General features: G+C 38.5%; 1 protein-coding gene across 2 annotated transcripts in view; it reads right to left on the reverse strand.

Moving 5' to 3' along the window:
- Window positions 1–3,158: 3,158 nt before the first annotated feature.
- LOC148651236 (zinc finger protein 407-like) overlaps window positions 3,159–20,942 on the reverse strand; it is a 226,718-nt gene continuing 208,934 nt past the window's right edge. For both annotated transcript variants that reach the window (XM_088601298.1, XM_088601299.1), the window contains exon 9: window positions 3,159–5,204. In XM_088601298.1, the coding sequence (XP_088457424.1) occupies window positions 3,889–5,204 (1,316 nt within the window). In that variant the 3' untranslated portion in view covers window positions 3,159–3,888. The remainder of the gene's footprint in view (window positions 5,205–20,942) is intronic.

Here is a 20,942-nt window from a genome sequence, read left to right on the forward strand (position 1 = left end):
CATGGCCTCCTAATAATCCCCTTCTATGAATTGGCTACATTACTCTACTCTCCTCCCCACTGATAGCTGATGTGCGGTGAGCGTTCTGGTGCACTATGGCTGCCGTCGCATCATCCAGGTGGATGCTGCACATTGGTGATGGTGGAGGGGAGTCCCCATTACCTGTAAAGCGCTTTGAGTGGAGTGTCCAGAAAAGCGCTATATAAGTGTAAGCAATTATTATTATTAAAACTCAGGCCATCCTACCAAATTGAGCAACCGGACGAGATGGGCAATTGCCAGAGAAGTGACCAAGAGGCCAGCTACAACACTGACAGAGTTGCAGAGCTCTTTGGCTGAAATGGGAGAAACTGTACAGACATCGACAATCTCTTCAGCACTTCACAGATTCGGCCTCTTTGGGAGAGTGGCTAGAAGGAAGCCACTTCTGAGAAAGGCCAACATTAAGTCACGCCAGGAGTTTGCTAGAAGCCATGTGACAAAACCTGAAACCTTTTAGAAGAAACTTTTGTGGTCTGATGAGATTAAAGTTAAGCTCTTTGGCCTGAAAGCAAAGCGCTATGTTTGGTGCAAACCAAATACAGCCCAACACCCAGCTAACCCCATCCCTACCGTCAAGCATGGTGGTGGCAGCATCGTGCTCTAGGCTTGCTTTTCAGCAGGAGTAACTGGAAAGCTTGTTGCTATCAAGGGCAACATGGATGAAGCCAAATACAGGCAAATCCTTAAGCAGAACCTGTTTCAGTCAGCCAGAGATCTGCATTTAGGGCAAAGATTCATTTTCCAGCACAAGAATGACGCAAAGCACATGGCAAAAACTATCAAGGAATGGCTTGAAAAAAAGAAGGTTAGTATTCTGGAATGGCCCAGAAAATCTATGGTATGACCTGAAAACTGTTGTCCATCGACACTCTCCAGCTTATTTGTAAGAGTTGGAGCAAATTTGCATTGAAGAATGGGCAAAAAGTCTACAATCTAAATGTGCAAAGCTATTGTAGTTAAAGGACTATGTACAAAGTATTGACTTGGGGGGGGGGGGGGGGAGTGTCAATACTATTTTAAATGAGACATGTAAGTCTTTCATTCTGAAGGAACAAATGTTCTTGAATCAAAAATATTCTGTGATTCATAAATGTGTTGAATTTATTGTGTTATTGGGAGAAATTATTTCATACTGTATATTATTTCAATGTGTTAAAATTTGGGGGTGTAACAGGAACAAAATGTGAAAAAATTCCATTTTCTGAAGGCACTGTATTTCTAATGAGTAGGCTCTTTTGTCAGGTATTAAAATACAACCATCCTGACAGAAAACCCATGTAAGTCATCATGTATAAAGGGGAATAACATGACTGAAAAAGGCAGTCAAAGCCTTTATATGGAATGCAGACTGGTTCCAGTACTAAAGCCAGTGGATCCATTTCAAACAGTGCTGTATATTGTAGCGGAGCTAGTTTGGGCAAGGTGACTTCATCACCCTCCCTACATGTACAGTAGCAGGGAAATCAGCTGCCTGGGCTGGGGGAGGTCTCCTTTAGCTCATATGGCTGGTTCCCTGTTGCGTTACAGCGGAGACCCGGGTTCGTGCCCAGGTGTTGTGGGATGAACCGGCGGTGTGGAGCGGCGAGGGCACAATATTTACTGTAGCCTAGTGGTGTATCTACTGTGCTCCCCAGGTCATATGGAGTCACGAGTGGAAAACCTGGCCTTATTGTAGTCTATATGCTGTAGTTGTGTCCATTCTCTCATTGGTATTGCATAGTCCTCAAATAGGAATTCAGTCCTCACACTGTGAAAAGTCTATACAGATAGTCCTCGACTTACAACGTAGGTGACTTATGACCACTTGCACTAATGACGGCCGTCCCCTTAATTATATTACTGTTCATTACTGCATATTATTTTCATGTCCTGGCATTTGGTTGTAACGTCTAACATTGATGACATCAGCCTACGTGACACCGTGCTGCTGCATGTTATTATTTGGGTGGTAAGCAAGTAAATGGCTAGCCAGTAAAAAATGTTCTGGTGGTGCCGATAGGAAAAAAACTAACGCGAAAGACAATAGATTTAGAAATGAAAGTGAACATAATAGTGCAGCATGAAAATGGAAAATTAGTATCAACAATCGCACAAGACTTTGGCCTTTCTCATTCGAACAATATCCACAATATGAAAGGACAAGGAAAGAATTTGTAAAGCAGTGAAAGCATCAGCGCCTATGAAAGCTGCAATAATAACGAAAAAAAGACAAGGCCCTATTCATGAAATGGAGAAACTATTAGTGACTTGGATGGAAGATCAGATCCAAAAGCGTATGCCTTTAATCCTTCTAGCAATACAGGCTAAAGTAAAATTAGTGAAAAAATATAACAAATCCGTATTACACAATGTAACATTTATGCATGTTAATTCTTTACACATCCGTATGGTTCGTGTAGTATCGCGATACATGCGATCGCAAATTTCGACTCACCACGACATCAGCTTACGACAGGGTTAGGTTCCGACGAGGTTAGGACTACCTGTACAGAAAACCAGGCCGTGCGTTAGTCTTGACTACTATGGAGTCAATAACTGGAAAAGTGTCTGGCAGCTCTCAAGAAACCTGAAACTCCCTATCAGTGACTGGTCAGCATGGCTTTAAAAAGGAATTGTGCATTTTGGGAAAACTTTGAACATGGCCAAAAAGCCTCAGCTTTTGAATAGATTTGTATTCAATGCAAAAGAGATCAATTGCATTTGCTTTCAGTTAATGACTGTAGAATTAAGTAAACGATTGTGTGTGCTTGAGTCTTTAATGACCATATCTTCTAAACTGTTAGAGGCAGAATTGACTAAATCCTACAGTACCTGCCTCTGTATTACTCATGGCAGAGATCATGGAAATGTCTTAGTAGATTTGACAAGGGTTGTCCCTTACATACATGTACACAGATAAACGTGCCAAATGAAATTTTAGATTAATTTTACAGTAAGGGGTACATATCAATGATAATTAAATAATTAAATGAAATGTGGAAGCTATAAAACACCCAATGATTGTAGAAACAATAAGAATGCAGGTCTTATACTGAAAAATTGCCCGTTTTACAGAGCACAAAAGTTTTAACACACCGATTTTTATCATTTTGACAAAAACCAAACCAAACCACATATTTATGCAACACCAGTTCTTTATTAATTTTGTTTGATGAAAAAGTTTTACACCTTCAGATATGTTTCTCCTCTCAACAGCAAGTAACACTACAACATCTCATCTCATCCAGGTTGGAAGTCACTGCACTCTTTTTTATCATTTCTTTGTTGTGTATAAACTAATAAACTAAGCACATATTCTACTGACTTCTTCATGAAATACAAACAAAACAGCTTGCAAGAATGGAGTTCAAGCTAAATAGTGTCAGCTGCTATTAAAAAATAACAAAGAATACCATTATACTTTCCCTTTTACAGAGCACTGCAAGTAAATTATATGCTAAAAATAAATTTTCCTGCCACTTTCTGTGTTAAGAATCAAAATACCAATCTATTGGTGTCTGCACAGAATTTAAAATGCCAAAGTTGTGCTGAATGTGATTGATTTGGGCATCATTTTATGACATGTACACTATCATATTTGGTTAATTCCTTAGTGTCTGGTTTTTATTTTGACAACTAAAGGTATTTCCCTGTGTAATCTGATTTTTAAAGTTCAGTTAAACCACAGAAATTGATATTATCCTGAGAATTGATCACACAGATTTAAAAAAGAATATACATTATCAAGAGTATTTCCAACACAGTACCAAAAGATACTTCATTTCAAAAAGAAAAAAAATGCTAGCTCATAGCTTAACAACATGACTGGAGTCTCCATCTGCATACTGACTGTGACTCTAGACATGTCTACTGCTCCTGCATCACTGCATTCTCACACTCTTCAATGACCTGTTCTTGAGAGGTGTGGTCTGAGTATACCACCATTCCTGCCAGCTGCTCGCTCACCATTGGAGAAGGCACCACATTGGCATCCACCCCTTCAGTGCCCACCGTGGCACATTCTTCCCCATGGTACACAGCTGATTGCGAAGGGCTTTTGTCTGGTGTGTCCTGGGAATACACTGTCCCCTCCACCTGCAGAGTGGAATCATCTAATTCTGTGACAATGTAATGTGTGTTTTCTCCAGAAAAATTCTGGCTGGAGTTCTGGACCATTGCATGCGCTATGCCCTCTGTGACAATGATCTGGGAGATCTCTCCATCTGAGCTGACTAGGTCCATGTGCTGACTGGGCATGCTGATCACATGACCGTCTTCTTGCATGATGATCTGAGATCCTTCCCTGGCCACCATGTGAACAGCTCCCTCGTTGTTGACGATGACCTGCGTCAAGCCCTCCTTCATCAGCTGGCCGGCAGTAGCCATGTCGCACACTGCAAACTGCAGGACCTCTTGCACAACCTCTTTAAATGATGACCCCTGAGGAGTGGGCACTGAAGACGACTGCACAACCTGGGTGACGACCTCCATGGGCTGTGCTCCCTCCTGCACCTCGTGGAAAACCTGCATCTCCTCTGTGGAAGGCTCTTCGGACATCTCAGTAGTTACAATCTCGCTCTCGCAGGGCTCCCCATGAGATTCGTCTTCTACTGCCTTGGCCAGGCCCTGCTGCTGTTGCTGCTCTTTCACGGTCCCCAGCTCCGTGACAGCACACAGCAAAGCATCTAGAGCAGAGGAGGTCTCTGTGGTGTGGACTGTTGCCTCCTGTCCTGCCATCAGCTCCTCACAGGAAGCCTCTTCCATTGGAGACTCTACCACCACCACTTGGGTTGTTCCTTCTGGTATCTCTATTTGCCCAGGAATCATGCTGCTCATATGAGCGCTGCTACCGCTTGTGGCAATGACCTGGCCATCTTCTGTGATGTGGACCACCTCAGTGACCTGTCCTCCCATGGCCAGGGTCTGGAGTGTGGCTGCAGCAGATTCTTCCATGGAGGCATCGATGGCGTACTCCCCCCCATAGCCCTCTGGGAAACCTTGGATGATGATGACCTGCTGGACAGCTTCAGCCTGGGCTGCCAGCGGCTTTCTGGAGCTTCTCACCACCCTCTCCTTCGCATGAGAAGAGTCGTCTGAGGCCCCCGCAGTGAACGCAGAGTCTGTCTCCACAAAGGAAGCTCCCTGGCCTTTCAGACGGCATTCAAAGGACTTGGAAACAATTCCTAAAAGAGAAAAGAAAAAATGAACAGGAAATGAGTATATATTATATTTTGTACATTATATATAGGGAACACAGCAAGTGTATGGGTGTTACTAAAAACGGAACAGTCTAAAATATCAATGGCAGACCAAGTACAAAAGTTTCTGCAGGAAGACATCAAAATCAAGAATCTTTTATTAGAAAGATGGACAAGATTAGGTCAAGACTGAAGTCAGAGGAAGAGTGCTACAGAAGAAGTCGATTATTGAAGGGTGATGATACTGTGTAACATATTTTAATGCATTCTGTGTAACATATTTTAATGCATACTGTTATATACTATAATAAACCTTTAACATGATATATTGTACATGTATGCATGTTTGAGTTTAGTCTACTGTATATTATCATAAACACTCAAAACTGCTAAAGAAACCTACATATTATAGTAGCAGTCACATTTTACTTGCACTGTGACCATTTTGCCTTGACCAGTCAAAACTAAACCTACAGGACCAATCCAAAGAAAAGCATGGAGAGCAATTCTGTCCTGCAGCCCAACCTCTGTCTCAAGTCTTTGCTGTCAGATGTGGGCTGCAGTGCTACCCATCTGCTTTTCCTCCACTTTGGGAATAATGAAAGAGAAAGAGTTTGAATTTACATTGATCTCCAGTATTTCTCACGTGTATTTTCGGATAGGGTTCCAAGTTAGTGTGCCGTGCTGGGAGAAGTGTTGTCCCCTGGGATATGGTTATATCCAGGCAATCTCATTATGCCACCTAACCTGGCTGGAATCCAGAGGCAGCTTAAGCCAGTTTTAAGGCTGGTGGAGTGCTCCGCCTTGATATATAGTGCTGGTATTGAGAAGTGGACGAGCACCTTAACCTAATCCCGGGCTGGTACCGTCACGGTCACACGCCACAAGAACAGGACTGCAGATAACAGCTTCTTTCCCCCCTTCTGTCCTGTTCTTCCTTGCCTTCTTTTTTGATTCAGAAATTTAATAACTTCAAGTGCTGTCAGAGGGGCTTTGAAAAATGGCTCCTATAAAACGTAACGGCCTCAATCAGGCTGTTGAGATTCACCCACTGATGATTCCTCCATTCCTGCCTTAATGAATTAATGTTGAAATATGTGGAAGTTCAGGAGTCATTAGAACTAATGTGAATTGGTGATTTACTAGAAATATTTTTTTCTCGTATTCACAGGGAGACTGCTGCTACTGACTGACATATTCAAATGTTTAACCCTATTAGTGGTGGGGCTAGCCACTGCCTGTTGCATCAACATTCAGTGTCAATAAATCCTATCGGATTTAAATGCCACTTGCCATTTTATTGTATAGGCATGTGTAGATTTATAATCACTATAATATATTTAAAAGTGTGTAGATCTCTAAAAGTATCCCAATCATCTAAGACATATTTCTTACAGGATTTGATTAATGACTGTTAAAAACACCCAGTTATTCAACAGTAACATAAAATCTGCATGTAACAAATAAAAAAAGTAATTGTGGTATTTTTGACACATACAGTGAGTATAGAAAGTCACCACCCCTTTGAAAATGTTCACCTTTTGTTGTACATTTTCACCTGACCAGCCTCCTTCTTGCTCGGTCATCAAGCTCGGAGGGACGGTCTGATCTAGGCAATTCTTAATTATGGTCTTGACTGTGCTCCATGGGATACTTAAAGCGTTTGAAATCTTTTTATACCCATCTCCTTACTTGTGCCTTTCCACAACTTTATCTCGATGTTCTTTGGAAAGCAACTTTCCGCCCATAGTGGATTGTTTGCTTTGAAATGCACTTCCAAACAGTGGAATCCTCTAGAAACAGCTGCTTTTCTGAACTAATCAAAATCACCACAATTGATCACAGGTGGGAGCCAGTTAGTTTGTTTTGTGATCTGTAAGGTGATTTGTTATACCTGAGCAAGTTTACAAATGCAATTGTAAGGGGGTAATTCATATATCCAAATAAGGTATTTTACTGTTGTAATATTAATTAATTTTCAGAATGTTTTTGAATATTATTTTCACTTTGCTAATATGGGTTACTGTGTGTAAATAAAAATGGAACAAGCCTAATTTAATTTGTTTTTATTTTCAGAGTGTCATACTATACAGTAACTGAAGTGTCATATCTACTTTTATATATCTGATAGTTTGTACCTGGACGTTTGTGCATCAGTTAGAGTTTTTGATTCATTGAAACTTCTTTTTCCATTTTTAAAATGAGTGACAAATAATTTTTGCATAGGTTTTAAACAAGAACAACAGTATAATAACAACAACAAACGTTTTCACTTTCTAACACAACTTAAAAGCTAAAGAAACTGGACTTAGGGCCTTTTTCAGCCAAAAATATTTACTCAGATGTAGTGTGTGAGTTTTTTAATTAACTGATTTCATGATGGATTCCTATATTTCGATTTAATGTACAATAAACTAACACACTGAACCGACCCTCTCTGAAAGACAGGAACTATTACTTTGTAAAACACATTTTATTGGCAGACCAGCCGAACCAACAGACCAGCAAAACTTTAAGAGACCAAAGGATTTTGCAATAAATTTTCCTAACAATAGGGAATTTTCTGTGAAAGTGAACACAGACATAATTGCACACAGGGAACACAATTAAACTGGGAAACGAGAATGAAGGTAAAGTAAGAATAGCACAAATTATGACAGATAATAGTAAATTAACACTTCAATTTTTGTCAAAAAAGTAATTATTTCTTTAGCAGCACTCCAAATGAAGTGGGGGAGGATTTAAAAAAAGTCACAGACCTCAGATAGTGCTAATTGATGCCTGCAATGCATACCTTCGGATCCAATGTTTCACAGGTGTCGGAAAGATGTAAATGACACCAAAAATGGCAAAAAAATCTGATAACACTTTCAAGTTCTGATTCTTCACATCAAACTCTTAGAGTGTGGCTCCGAATGAAGTTTACACAAAAAAGCAAAAGTGTCAATGGGTCTCACTGACTGGCTGAGAACTGAGGATACCACCTAAATTAATACATGCTCTGGGACCTACTCACACCCAGGTCTTAAAATCAAGGGTATTGCACAGACATTAAAAATACTGGTTTAAAAAGTCCAGAAAAGGTTATGGTACTGGCCTGGTACTGTTGTGTAAACCTTCTGTATGATCAAGTTCACCACTTACCTCTCCCATACAATGGATACAACAGGCTGATGTTGTACAAAGTGCAACCAAAAGGTAACGTACTGTATAAATTCCTATTTATATGCTTAGCAGCATAAATGCATTGTCAAAATCATCAATTGGCTTGCTTTAATGAACTTCTTAACATGTTTGCTCTGCTGAAGACAACAAGGGTGTTCTTTTTTGCAACTTAAAAAAGGGGACAATTTAAGAAAAATGCATTCTGCCAGATAAAGAGGGATTATGTGTAAAAAAACCTTGCTCATTAAGAAGCAATCATACATACTGTAAGCATTTCAACATTTTACATACTGTAACTAAGAACTGAATGACACTTTGACAGAAATATAGTGCTACTCTGTAAATCTGATTCATCAGCATCACCACAATAACAGTAATCTAATGCAGAGGGAGAGATGCAATAGTATTAATCCAGTTCTGATCAGACTACTGGATAGATTTTATATCACCTGAGTTTCTTTAATTTCTATTTGCTTTGCCTCCCCTATAAAACAATGACAGGCACAGGCTTCTACAGCCCACCCTCTTAAACACATCTTTGCAGAAAAACGGTAATTCACCAGCTTTAAAAATTTACTATAAACCAGCAAAGAGAGAACTTTCCCCCATAATGACATCCATAAACCAGCCAAACGGCACTTTTACTATCGCCCTGAATACAGGGTTTTCTGGGCTCTCCACAGTCTAAAAGGTTTGATCACAGCGCATAATACTCTATCGGGTTTATAGAACAATCAATGTTCCATAAAATGATGCATTTATCCAATACTCGGCTTTCCGATTACTCGTGTATGAAGCTGTAGGATGAGGGCCCCAAGCTACTTTGCAGTACTTGCAGTGTGGAACTTATCTAAGACTACTTCAACAACTTCATCTTCCTAGTGTCAAGCAATTTGTTTTAAAGCCCAGCGCTGACTCAGAAAAAAAAAAGAAAAAAATCCTGTAATAAAAATTCATGGAATCTGTTGGAGAATGAAAACTGATGGCGCTAGAAAGGTCACACTGCATCTGTGGTAAGGAGGTCAGGGGTCGCTTACAGTTCTAAAGCAGACAGTATATTTTCATGCATCATGTAGCAGATAAAGATTTTCTGAAGAGGCTTGTCTGCAGAAGAGGCATTAAATGTGTTTAGAATTGTCCTATGTGTTAATCTCCAGCTTCGTGTCATCTCTATTTGGTAGTTTGTGTGTGATCTGCTTGATGCATAGAGCTGCCGATTAAAAGTGTGAACAATTCCACCATGCTCTCAGACGCATGCAAACATGATTTTGACTCCCTTTTTAAAATATGTAATGGGATAGGATGTTAATAGAAATGTCAGGATTGTTTTTTAAGAGTCCTAAGTAAGCGTAAAGTGATTAGTCTTTCACAAATTCCTGAAATCGCTGACAGAAGCCAACACATCCTTGAGATCTTTGTTTCCAAGAATTCAGCTCCCAGCGTAAATTTATCACAGAGGAACAAGCACAAAGAGATGTAAAAACATCTGTGCAGATTTTGAGGTCCTTCAAGTAAATCAATTAATACAATTCAACTACTTTCCCATTTGGTTTTTATCAGAATATAAAAGAATCACATGGTGTCTTTCATATAATAGCATAGTTTTCAAAAGTTCATTAATGGTAAAACTAGTGCTCATCAACAAATCAATATGCAAAACTAACTTTGACATTTTCTCAATAATAATAAAGATATTCCATAATTAAATAATCATACTAATGGAATTATGATTAATGAAATGAATGGTGTTGTATGAAGTAGCGTTTACATAGTATCAGAAATGCTTCTTGCATCTTGCCATTTGAAATAATAATCTCAGGAGGCAGCTTCTGTATGAAATTTCAATTCATACAAAAGAGGTTTTATGATAGGACGGTACATTATTTCATGAATTACTATGGGATTAACTACTAATTAGTAATTAGTAGATAAAAAAGTTTTAAAAATCCCACATAAAGGTATGCTACTGACAGTGTGATAATAAATGAATGATAATTACCTATGTTTCATTTTATTTTAAGTTAAAAGTTATCTAAATTGTGAAATCAAGAAAATTTTAAATGCTTTGCCCTTTTAATATTTAAAACATATTTTAAATATCAAAAGGAAAGATTCTCCTAGCATAACAGGACTTCATGTTGTATTCTGTATGTGGTTTAAAGCTAGCAAACTGAGTACACTGTGGATTTAGAGCTTCAGCACCAACACCCTGTGTTACTTGCCTCTCCAGTACAATAAATCAGTGCATTAACTGATCTCTGATCACTTATCTAATTTTGTTTGTTTTTCTTAAGTGAATGTACAATGGTCAAACAATGTGACCACTTCATATATGTTCCTGATTTCTGAGAAACACTGCAATCTGCAACGTGTATTCTGTGTATTAATTAACATAATGCACTCTTTTTCTCTAAACTGAATTGAAATTGAAAAATTAAATCCTCATGCCTTTTCTTTCCTTAGCACAAACTAAATGACAACTTAGGGCTCTTACATCTGAGACATTCCCCTCGGCAACTGAACAAGAGTCTACCCCTTTGGCTTTATGATGTGTGGACAGTTCAACTCAGCTGCTCAACACACCTGGTTATAATCTGAAGAAACTAACTGTGAAGGACTGTGGGGGAGAGTGACCCTTGATTCCATTATTAGTATTGCTCCATTAGGATGAGGTGTCATTAAATCACTATAACACAATCACCAGTCATGGCAAAACAGCCCAGTTAATAGTATGTGTAGATGGACTAAAATACTGTTACCATTTTACTTGTCATCAGCTGTGCATTCAATGGTCGAACATCTGCTTTCAACCAAAGGAGAGCAGCTGGACCTTCAGCACAATGTGATTTGCTGCAAACTCTGGAACGAATCCTGTGCTAAGCACTGATCATAACTGTCTGCTGTCTGCCACTCATGGGGGTGCCCATGGTGCCCACGCCATCCTGAAGAGAAAGATGTGCCTATTGACACCCGGCCCCACACAGACAGCCTCAACAGACAGCTGAGGAAGTTCAGCTTGTAAATTGGAAATGGAGCAGTTCCCAAAAACACAACTTGCAAGAGCTGACAGAACAGCACTTCAGCGAAGATGAGAGGCTGAAACCAACTAACAAACTAACAGGTCTTGTACTGGGTGGGGCAGCACTTGGTGTGAAAGATTCTCACATGTGTAAAGCAAAATAAACATTTATTAATGGGACTTCTCATTATTGGACTGACATGTTTAAGAGCTTCCCAAACAATTACTATTTTGTAATGTTGGTTTTTTTTCATGTCAGCATTGGCATTGTGTTAAAGTGACATACAGTATTGGGTTTTCATGATATAATAAATGGGAAGGAACCATTTTCTATTTGCAGGTTTAATTCCCCTAATATTTAAGGCACACTTGCACATAATGCGGACAATAGGATGCAAACTGACACCAGTAAATGAAATGAACACCAATATATATCCATCTTCAAAGTGTCATTATAATAGGCCTGGCATTCCTCACTCCTGCTAAAGAAAAAAACAACAACTCAGGGAAGTATTAGCACAGTTCATGGTACATCAACTTACTCAGACATCTAGCGTATGTCATCACAGACATGTTTTTAAAAGACTTTTGGCTTACTGAAAACCAATGACATTCAGAAATTTCTTATCTGTCATGCGTGTCTTTTGTTGTGCACAGTGTACCACAGAAAATGCTCCCAGCGCTATCTGCACGCTTTAAAGAAACATGCTGTGCTTTATGGAATATAACTTATTAGCTATTGTATTATTTGTGTTTCTTGCATCAGGGTAATGTTGCATAGCTTTTGTAGTATTAGAAAACTAAGTTAAAGAACCAAAGGGTAAAAAGACTATAGTGAAATGAAAACTATCATGTACTTTAGATTTATTTAAAATAATCTATAAAGTAAATATATATGTACACATAATGTTAATAATGTACAAATTATTCACAGACTAGCTATCAATTACTCTGCTAGAGGAGTATTTCTCATTTGCGTTCTCTTATATACATTCATACTGTATCAGCACATACATGTATATAGTGATAATTGATTGCATAAATTTGATTTTGTGTTTTGATAGGTATTTAACAACAAAAATAATAATAATTTGAGCAGAAAAGTAATGTTGTGAGATGGGCTTGAGCTCAGCAGTCCATTGTGAAAGTTGTAAAACTCGGAGAAGGGTAGAACTTGCATGCATAGAAGATGGAGAGAAAGGTTGGAAATCAGCGTAAAACAATAATCTGCTGTAAAAAAAAACTTTGAAAATGAAGACCAATTCTCATTCAGGTAAGCGCAATGATAAGCACATACTGTACAAATACACTGAGATATCTCGTAACACTGTACATGCAGATCAGAAAGAAATTAACTACATCAGAAAACAAGGATGTTGCAGGTATGTAATCATTTTGTTACCTTTGACCCTAAATCCAAGTCTATGATTGTATGTTCTACACTGTGAGCAAAGTAAATGACATGATAATCTCATCAAAATAACTCAAAAAACACATTATGATTGGTTACTCGGCAAGTGATGAGCAACTCACTCATCAAACAAGTCTTAAAGCTTCTCAAAAGCAATGAACTACCACCGAACCCCAAGTCTGATCTAATCAGCTAATTTTACAGTGTGTCCAGGGTGGACTATAGTGGACTGCATCTATAGAAAGCAGTGCTTTCACAGCACATAAACTGTGAGATTCGGGAAACTGAAGTCAAGTATATTCCTTCAATTCCACTGGCACTGCAGGGTTTCCTTGCCATGATTTGCACTGTTTGGATTCACTATCTTAAACAGATGTTTACATCAATCAAGCACGTTAATTGGAAGAGACAAAGAAAAAGTAAACGTTTTTTTTTCATATAAATTCATGCATGCCACACATTGGAAACCCTTTGAGACATGGGACACAACCAGTTGGTATTGTATAGTGGTTACAAAGTCAAACTATTTTAAATTACAGAATAGAAAAATATTTGATCTCTTTTTACATGAAGCCAACGAATTGCTAATAAAACACCTGACACTTTAAACTTGACATTTCAGAAATTTCGGAAGAATGATTCTGGTTGTAAAAATTCAACTTTGAAATGTGTCAACGTGACAAGTAGGCAGATTGACACAAGTTTCTTTTCAACATGACAAAGCAAGACTGCACAAAATAATAATAAATAAATAAGAAAGACAAAGAACCAGCCCCTGTTCTATGCTGGGGACTACCAATGGCTGACAAACATTCTCGCAACTCTGAGCATAAAGCAATAAATGATTAGGACCTCCCCTTCTCCCAGCAGTGCACATCAGAGCACATCTGTATAGGGAGCAGTGGCTCTTTTGCCTTCTAATCATGAATGAAAAAAACGAAACAAAGTGCTGTTAAGTAAAAAAAAACTCAATAACAGGAAGCACAACAGCAACAATTTTGTTTTGTAAACAACTCTGTTATCAATGGTTTAACAGATCTCATGTCTTTTCTGTGATACAGTTTACCAGAGCTTTTCAAGAGAAACTCCTGGAGAAACAACACCATACAAAATCAGCATTATACAAAGGTGGTACGGGTCTTATTATCAGTATAGCTGAATAAATGTGGTTGTTTAATGTATTGTTGTCCAACTAGAATAATCTGTAGAAATGTGCTGTGGATTACTCTCACATCCTTCTGTGATTTATTAACCAAACTGTGCTATTGTTTACTGTTAATTGCTATTAAATTATACTGGAGGTCTGCAAGAGATGACATTTCAGTTCAAGAGGATTTACTGCTCGGACTGCTTGGCCCTGTGCGATTTCAAAGAGAATTACCTCTGATGAATTTGAATGCAAATTTGCCACCATTAAAGAAACAAAAACCCAGCAGAAACAGGTATGTTCATCATAAGCTTGCATAGCATTAGTCTCATGTGTTCACCAAAACAATACAAATTGACACCAGAACAATGAATTCATTAGAGGGGTTACATTATCAGGGTTTAAGGATTCTGTTTTGAAATATCAAAGGGGATGCGTGTGGCAGTGGTGGAGCTCTTGTCTGTACGTGGACTGTGGATTCCTGTTTTTAATCTGATGCTCATTAAAATGTAATGCTTATTAAACGGCACAGGACAATGGGCTGAGTGACTGAAAGGAGAAAGGCTGGCAGGCGCCACAATGCCCAGGTAATACGCGAGCAGGATTCTCCATTTTCTTTAAAACCAAAAAACCAAAAAGGTCAAAATATACGTGCAAGGATGGAGGGAAATCTTTTTTTTAAAATAATGGTCTCGTTTATCAGTTTTATACTAATTACCTCCAGTAATGTGAATAATCTATTATTTTGGAGAAAGCAGGGGGGGGGTCACTATATTACATACATTATATATGTATGCTAGTATTTTATTATAACCCTGAATGTCCAGAACACACACAATAGAATGTCTGTAATTTACAAAAAAAATGTACACCTGTTTCTTTAATAAGTAACCATGTTGCACATTTGCCCTCATCTACTGTAGGGCTGGCAAAGATATTAAACATCATAGTCTCAAACACTCTCTTTTACCTGTTCAGCTGTTACCAAACAGTGCACGCTAACTAAAGGTGTGATTCCACACACAGATGTGTTTAATCAAACGACTGTGCCAAATTCCTTGGTATTTAGACATAAGGCATAAGATAGGTAAACGTTTGGTCTCTAAATCCAAAACACTTAATCCCCATAAAAATAAAGGAAAATTTATGCACCTATGTTTTGAATATGTAACCCTTTATTTTTTCATTGTTTTAAAAAGAAATATGAGCACATCATCTTATCATTAATATTAGTTCCATTATTACTATGAAAGTAACAGTATAAGGAATATAATAAAACGAAGCGTGCATAATAAGTCTGTAATGGTATTGAGGGCTTCTGTGGCATGATAAATAATGGTACCAAAGCCTGAGTCATTTATCCGTGTCACAGGAGCCTGAGATGATTACAAGGCTTTCAGTTCATAGTTTGGCAGAGCTTGTTTGTAATAATTGGTTGTAGTTTCTCACAGCAGCTTGCACAAGCTAGAACTTTGCTTATCAAGAGTCAGATCCAACGTCCTCAACCAGTTTTTCTGATTGAGCAGTATCTGTTGTCAATAACATAAGAGTGAACTCCAAGAGTTCAGATGGAAAATAAATTTACAGACTCTTGCTGGTGCTAACTGTTTAACCACGTGTGCTGCACCCTCTCATACTAATTGCACCATTAGTTATTGGAAAACAATACTACAGTATATCAGATACCGAGACACAAGTGTCTTCAGATGAGTTAACTACACTCAGCTTTTCCTATTCACACTTAACGAATCATTTTCAAGTTGTGAAGTTAATATAACGTCTTGAGCACAATACTTTGTTTTTTCTATTTACTTGAGATGTCACTGGAAACCGTTACACAGAACCCAATGTCTTTCATTAAAGTACTTTTTCTGTTTTTATTAAACTATAAGAGGTTGTTTGCACATTGCAGCGAGCTGCTGGCCAATAAAGAAATAATTATAGTGAAGGAATCATGTAAGCGGTGCCCCCTTTCATTAGGACTGGCAGTGAACTCGGCTAAGAGACCTCAATGTAAAGATGCAATTATTGATCAGCTCGATCAATTGCATCCCTGGTGAATATGCTTTAAGTGCTGGGATCACTCTTGTAAAGCTGCATCAAGAGAGCTGTCACACTGCACTTACAATCAATTAAAGAAATTAGCCCCTTAACCCTGATATGCTTGGAATGTGTGTATCAGCTGCTCCGCCTTTGGACTCTGGACACAGATCCAGTGTATCAGGAGCTCTGCCTCTGGACTCTGGACACAGATCCAGTGTATCAGGAGCTCTGCCTCTGGACTCTGGACACAGACCAGTGTATCAGGAGCTCTGCCTCTGGACTCTGGACACAGATCCAGTGTATCAGGAGCTCTGCCTCTGGACTCTGGACACAGATCCAGTGTATCAGGAGCTCTGCCTCTGGACTCTGGACACAGATCCAGTGTATCAGGAGCTCTGCCTCTGGACTCTGGACACAGATCCAGTGTATCAGGAGCTCTGCCTCTGGACTCTGGACACAGATCCAGTGTATCAGGAGCTCTGCCTCTGGACTCTGGAAACAGATCCAGTGTATCAGGAGCTCTGCCTCTGGACTCTGGACACAGACCCATATACTATATAACACAATAAAATTAGGTACTGTAAAATTCTGCAGATAACAACTATGAGCTGCTGAAATTAAAATGCACATCAGACACCGTATTTGCACTAATCTTAAAACATTACACATATATTTAAACAATACATTAAAACCATCAACAGCAAGCGCTTTACTCACAGATATAGACAGTAATGGAATAGATATCTCAGAATTCACATTCTCACATTTTGCACATATCCTTGTGCTGGCAAAATAGTTCCTTTCTTGGTATTGCATTTTTTAAGAGTTCCGATTAAAGACGTTAGCTCAAGAACTTTTTCCCCATTAAATCAGAGAATACTAATATGTAATACAGGTCTGCTAAATGTGAACTACTATAGTCTTTGAAAGAAGCCTGTCTTTTCAAACAGCACCAGGCACCAATGTACAGCAACAAGCCCCATAGGTTGTGAGTGTTAATCCTTCTGTTCTCTGCAACTTCAGCTTAGTGTTGTCCTGGCCTTTCAAAATAGCATGATACATTAAGCTTTCAGCATGCTGTGAATTTGATATAATATTTCCTTGCATTAAATATTAAGTAGCTTGATTACAGGGAGTGAATGTGGGCTTTAAATCAGACAGGAAAAGAGCTTGTGGTTTGGCAGCCTCGATGTCATGGTCTGGGTCAAGGGAAGAACTCAAACCTAAAGTCTACTGGCTGCTTGCTCCTTAAATGGCTCTTTGAGGAAAGTAAAAGGCGTTAGTCTTTACAGGACTGCAGGTGACACTGCTAAGCAGATAACGCAGTAGTGTGTCCACTGAGGGCAGTTCAGCCAAGTCATGAGGGCACTTCACAGAGCTCAATCCCAGATCTGCACGGAGTGGGTCACTGAGCCACAACAGGACAACAATTTGGTATCAAACACCCACAGAGAGCTGTTTGTGTCAAAGACAAAATATATTTTAATTTTACCGGGATCACTTTCTGCTGATATAAATGGACTAAATCATCTCAAGGACATTTTGGTGACAAAAATGACCAATTAAATAAAATTGAGTTTCCACACAAAAAAATGTGTGCCCAAGGACACACTCCACATAATGAACACCAGACCATAATAGTCTTTCTAAAGCAATTATAATAACTAGGTTTTCAGCAGAAGAAAAGATACAATAATATGACCATGCTATTTAGAGGGAGAATTACAGGATACATCAGGAAGAGGGGTAGATTTAGTTGTTGGTGTGTAAACTGTGGGAGAGGCACAGCTTAATAGATGTCTGTAATATAGTATTTACTGTACAATCAGCATTTTTAAAGCTAATGACTTATGCCATAGTCTGTGCTCGAACATGTTTAGATTCAGTTGAAACACACTGTCCCTCCCTGGAAAGGCACAATTTCACAGGTTAAGCACTGGTGAGGTTTCAGTACACAGGGCTAACCGAGGAAGAATTTGAAAAAAAAAATGGTCACTGTAAACTGGTAATTTTATGAGGTACTGGTAATTTAACTGGTACATGGAAGAAATTTTGCAAAATTGCATTTTTTTTGTAATGGTGTAAAATTTTGCTCATAAAACACTAACAAGTAAAACGATTTTTCATTCAGAATTTTTACAAACGTTTCTCAGTAGTTGTTGTGCCAATTCAGAATGTTAAACTAATCTAAAAAAGAATATATATATATTGTACAGTATACATGAATACAGTACATGCTGTGTAGCTAAGGCTATCAAGGAAAACTTAAAATCTACAAAACTGAATTTTCCATTAAAAATAAGCACTTATAATGTTGCAAGCTTGAAAATCAAGCTACTTGTTTACTGTATTTGAACAACTGTTCTTGTTATTGTTGAAAACAAAGTAGAGAACAATGTATTTAAGTTTTGCCTTAAAAAGATTAAGGCACTTCTTTACCTTACCAGACCAAGGCAACGAGACACCTATGTACAGTCTGCAATGTCTAACCTTATAGAATCCATCCATCCATTTTCTATTCACTTCTTCCAATTCAGGGCTGCATTAGCAAGCAACAGGCACAAGGCAAGGTACATCCTGGATGGGACGCCAGTAACAGGCATCTTCACAAAATCCATGCAGCTAGTTCTCCAAGTCAGGAATTGAATCTATCACTCAAGCAACACGAGGCAGCAAAGCTGAGCACTGCACCATCATGCTGCTAGCCTTACACAATCAACATGGTTATATACTGCTATTCTGATACTCATATACAGTATGTGATACACTGTACATACTGTACTGTACTATATACCTGTGTCAGTATAGTGTCACAGTATAGGGATTATCGGGTACACAATTCTTGTATATTGTGTCAATATAGTGTACAGTGTGAGAGGCAGAGGGATTCTGAGGTGCTGCTCTAAATGGGGTTATGGAAAATGCTACACTATGTGAGGCAGAGAGACTCAGAAGTGTTTTTCTGAAATGGGTTTATACAGTATGTTGAGCAGTGTATAAGACAGAGGGACTAAGAAGTGCAGAAGGGTGGCTTTAAATGGGGTTATATATTGTGCAGTGTGTGAGGCAGAGGGAACCAGAAGTTCTGATCTGATTCTCCACACCTCACAGACACTGTGTTCAAGCTGCCAATCAATGCTGCCTTCACTGGTGGCTCTATAATACTGGCTCATCAACACGAATGATGAGAGACGTCCCACCACTCTCCAAGTCTTCCAATGAAGCCACGCTGTAATTACTGCACTAATTACTAGGCTTGAATAACTAAATGAAGTAATCAGCCTTTGGGAGACGAGGACATAAAAGCTATGATTGAGAAAACACTGGGTATTGACCTTATCAGAGAAAGCTGACATATTGAAGCAGCCTTTCAAATAAAACAGCTAAAAAGACTTTAATTACTACAAGTTAAACAGGAAATGTTAACAACTAAAAGAAAACCAAACTGCTGATTGTGTATATTAGCCTCTTATTCATATACAGTAGATATTTTGTGCACTTTATATTTATCTTTGAGCATGTAAGTTATATATACTGTACTGTATATAATGTACATTATTTCCAAAATCAGAGGAAAATAAATGATCTCACCCATTATTAATTAGATCAGTTTGAATTCACTTTGAATATTACAACATTTTAACACACATTTATCGTACTTAATCTTAACCTCCTGTGTTATAGCACCTTACTTTACAATCTTAAAAGTTACGGAACTGATGAATATTTTATAAGATGTGAATCTGCTGTTAGACGAGAAAAAGTGAAAAGCACCACCTGAAACCTCCAGCCAACGTGGTTTTAATGCGTTTGCAACATTTTAACCAAGCTGACCAAGGTTATCGTGCAGCTTGAGTATCACAAAGTTGCTGCAAAAAAGAAATACAAGGAGGTAACAAAAAGAAGAAAAGAAAAATGAGAAGAGCAAAATCTGAGAGAAGGAAGCCTTTGAATGATTTCTCTGTGAGCTGTTGTGACAGTGGCCACTATGCAGGTGGCTGACATGTGCTTGTTGAAGATATTTCATTCATCACTGCAGTGGTTTCTCAGTCTGAATCCAGCTGAAGATTCAAACTGAGCTGAAGAGGGGTCTGTATCTTTAGCAAAATAAGTATTCAAGCACAAGCTTTATTTTACAATATATTACATTTAAAAGAAAATTGCTGCTATATTTTTACTGTAAGAATCAAGTACTGTACATGTCAAGCAAGGGATCATACAACAGGAAGAGGATTGTACCTTACCTCAATGACACTGAACACAGGGACATGAGAGACATGTTTTATTCAGGGCAAACTAAAATGTGGCTAGCTGTTAGCGCGTACAATACATGACCAAAAGCACTGCTTTTCCACAGACACCAAGGAAGGGAGATATAGTAGTGGAATTTAGCTTGAGATTTACAATCTTTTAAAACCCTACAGAAGCGTCTTGATTTCCTCGATTACTAGTTTGATCTAGAGGGATCTGTCCAAGATGCTGTGCTGCGCACAGATCAGCAGCCTTGCACTGCTCTCTCTGATTTCCGCTGACTCAGCATCACTCTGTTGAATGGACTAGCCATGCAGCTTATCAGTGCACAAACACTTGCATGTTATTCACAATCAGGAATACAAATATATCAAAGCATGCTTTGGAATGAAGGTATCGCAGTGTTAGATGTCATTGGAGTGTGCAGAACTGATTTCACTCAAGAGTGCAGACCAGGCCCATTCACATTAAGAGGGCGAGGGAATATCTTCTTTAAGACTCATTTAAATAATTAAAGTACTGTTTTTTTTTTCTGGAAGGGGGGAAATTTATAATGAAACTTTCATGATTATCACCAATTATTATGTTATATACTGCAAAGTGTTAAACTCCACAGTATGCCAGTATTAGATGAGTTGTTTACTAGTTAAGAATATGTATTTTGTTATCTTAAATGTTAGAAATGGC

Source organism: Lepisosteus platostomus, chromosome 12 (genome assembly GCF_059453375.1).
Source record: "Lepisosteus platostomus isolate fLepPlt1 chromosome 12, fLepPlt1.hap1, whole genome shotgun sequence".
Taxonomy (NCBI): Eukaryota; Metazoa; Chordata; class Actinopteri; order Semionotiformes; family Lepisosteidae; genus Lepisosteus; species Lepisosteus platostomus.